This window comes from Aphanomyces astaci (assembly GCF_000520075.1).
Source record: "Aphanomyces astaci strain APO3 unplaced genomic scaffold supercont1.54, whole genome shotgun sequence".
Classification (NCBI taxonomy): domain Eukaryota; phylum Oomycota; class Saprolegniomycetes; order Saprolegniales; family Verrucalvaceae; genus Aphanomyces; species Aphanomyces astaci.
Genome location: NW_009798317.1, coordinates 154,865 through 157,196, shown reverse-complemented (window position 1 = coordinate 157,196; position 2,332 = coordinate 154,865). Strand labels below are relative to the sequence as shown.

The 2,332-nt window shown below is 47.1% G+C and overlaps 1 protein-coding gene across 1 annotated transcript; it reads left to right on the top strand.

Annotated features, from left to right (window-relative positions):
• Positions 1-307: 307 nt before the first annotated feature.
• On the top strand, positions 308-1,367 carry H257_14170 (hypothetical protein; the record flags this gene model as incomplete). Its single annotated transcript, XM_009841925.1, has 5 exons — positions 308-376; positions 496-549; positions 627-748; positions 1,141-1,278; positions 1,328-1,367. The coding sequence occupies 5 exons, from the start codon at positions 308-310 to the stop codon at positions 1,365-1,367; spliced, it is 423 nt and encodes a 140-aa protein (XP_009840227.1).
• Positions 1,368-2,332: the final 965 nt, after the last annotated feature.

Below are 2,332 nucleotides of genomic sequence, written 5' to 3'. Positions count from 1 at the left end.
GACAAAGATTCACCGAATGATCTAACAATAAACAGCAATTATATCGGTAGTTGAGTTATGCGCAATGTTCCAGCAAATGCTTGGCATCCACAAGAGTAATTTCACCACAGCTATCAGCATTGGGGGTTTGGGGATTCACAACTGTATTACTGTCAATCATCAAAGCCAGCAGCAAGATATGCGGTGCATGTACACTATGCAACGCATAACTTGCTGCTGGCTTTGATGATTGCCCATCACACGGACAATGTGCAGAGCGTCAAGTGGAACCTGGACATAACGATAATCCTCACCAGCGCGTCGTTCGATGGCAGCCTCGTCGTGCTGGACGGCCGCGCTGCAAGCGTTCTCCAATTTCTCGCTCTCGACAGACGTTGTAGGGAGTTGATAACGCAGAGGAAATTGTAAAACTGATTGATTGGCGTTATCTACATCTACATGCATGACTACTGTGACTATACTATATCTAATGCTATATATACGTGCGCTCTGCAGAAGGAACTTCTGGTGTCCATGGCCGAGCACGCCGCACGCCAATCGAGCTTGGTCGTAAACTGACGTCAACAGTGACGTCTGTTCTGATTGGTCGATAACCCTATGACGCCACTGGAGTGACGTCGTTACAGACGTCGAGTCGATGGTGTGGTATGGCACCCCCACAACACCAGCACCCTCGTCTCATCTCGAAGGAGGTCATGACCGTGATCGTATACGACGTCAGGAAAGGCTACTCGGCGCTGTTCCACCGGTACCAAGCACACTCAACCGTGTCAGCCTTCGACCCGAGAAACCGAGCATTGATGATAAATGCAGCTCGGTTTATCCGGTCCAATGAATGAAAATTTACTTATGGCATACATGCATTACGTCAAACGAAAGTGCAAGGCGACGTAGTTGACACCCACATGCATTACGTCGACGAGTACGTCGCTTAGGCTTCCTCCACCAGTACACTGTATCCGGTTCAGTACATCCAGGTCGGTGATCATACAGTAGGTCGAGGTACAGTTGTGGCGGCCCTGGCACGGTATGCATGCCGCAGTCAATAATTTATGACTTGTGGTGATGACTATTGCAGCGTAGGTCGGTTGCGGCCGATAGCGCATTCGCCTGCGGTCGATGATACTGTGGCAAGTTTAGGCGGCAGCATCGACCGCAGGCGAATGCGGCCGGTTGCTTGTTTGGCCGGTCCGAGCCCGATCCTGCCGTGGTTGGTGGTGTCTGTCTTGTGCCGGTCGAAGTTGCATGGCTTGCCGCGTTGGCAAGAGTCTTGCGGCAGTTGGTGGGTATGTCTTCGCGGCCGGTAGCCGTGTTGTTAATGTTGCAGGACCCACGCCATCGACTACAACTCGACAGGACCCGCGTAAATGACCGCAGCATTACCAAGGTCAATAGCGCGGGTCCTGTCAAGCTGGTAGATTCCTATTATGTCTGTAATCACCGTACTCCGTTTACTAGTTCACGAGAAACTACAGTTGATGCCACTCCTGGTGATAAGGATAACTTTGTACATATCATGCATGTTGCGTATCATTGCGTGCCATTCCTGGTGATAAGCATACCTCATTGTCGAAATTGACGCGGGTTTCTACTCAGGAGATAGCTGTCTGGTCGAATGTTGGTGTTACTGGCTGGAGTTGGGCTTTTTGCGGGTGCGAATTATCCTCAATTATCAGTCCATTGCAATACTGGACGTTGTTATCCGAACAGTATGTCGGTTCGCCAAGGGTCGGCATACGGTGGCCTCGGTTGAGGACCACCTGTGTCATGGCGGGACTTGGACGAAGTAGCCCACCACAACAGTGTGCTCTGCTTTCACAAGTCTTATTGGTCACTTAAATTCCATTTTCAGTGATTCTGATTGGTTCACAACAAACTGATTTCGAAGGGAAAAGGTTCCTAATTTTAGTCCATTTCGCCTACTGTCCGTTTGGGCGAGTCGAATGCAAAGAAATTTTCCATTGGGTCGATTTTAACGCAGTTTTTTTAATCTCTTCATCTTCGATCACATATTCTGCTTGCAGAAGCTTGAAGGCCCAACTACAAAACTGTGCTCTGCGTTCGCAACCAACGATTCCAGCGATGAAACGTAGTATTTTAATGAAGTAGACTATTTAAATAGTTAGATTTGTTCAATACTTTTAATAATCTATACCTCTGATATAGTAATATTATAGATTATTTAACTTTTATTTTATTTTAAGACTCAAGTATAGTATACTTCGATGTACATGTTTTAAAAATGCGTTTGCATGAAGTAGTACGTTCCATTAGGTTCTGAAACTTCATTTCAAACCTGGTGGAGTTGTATTCATTTCCAGGCAAAATAAAA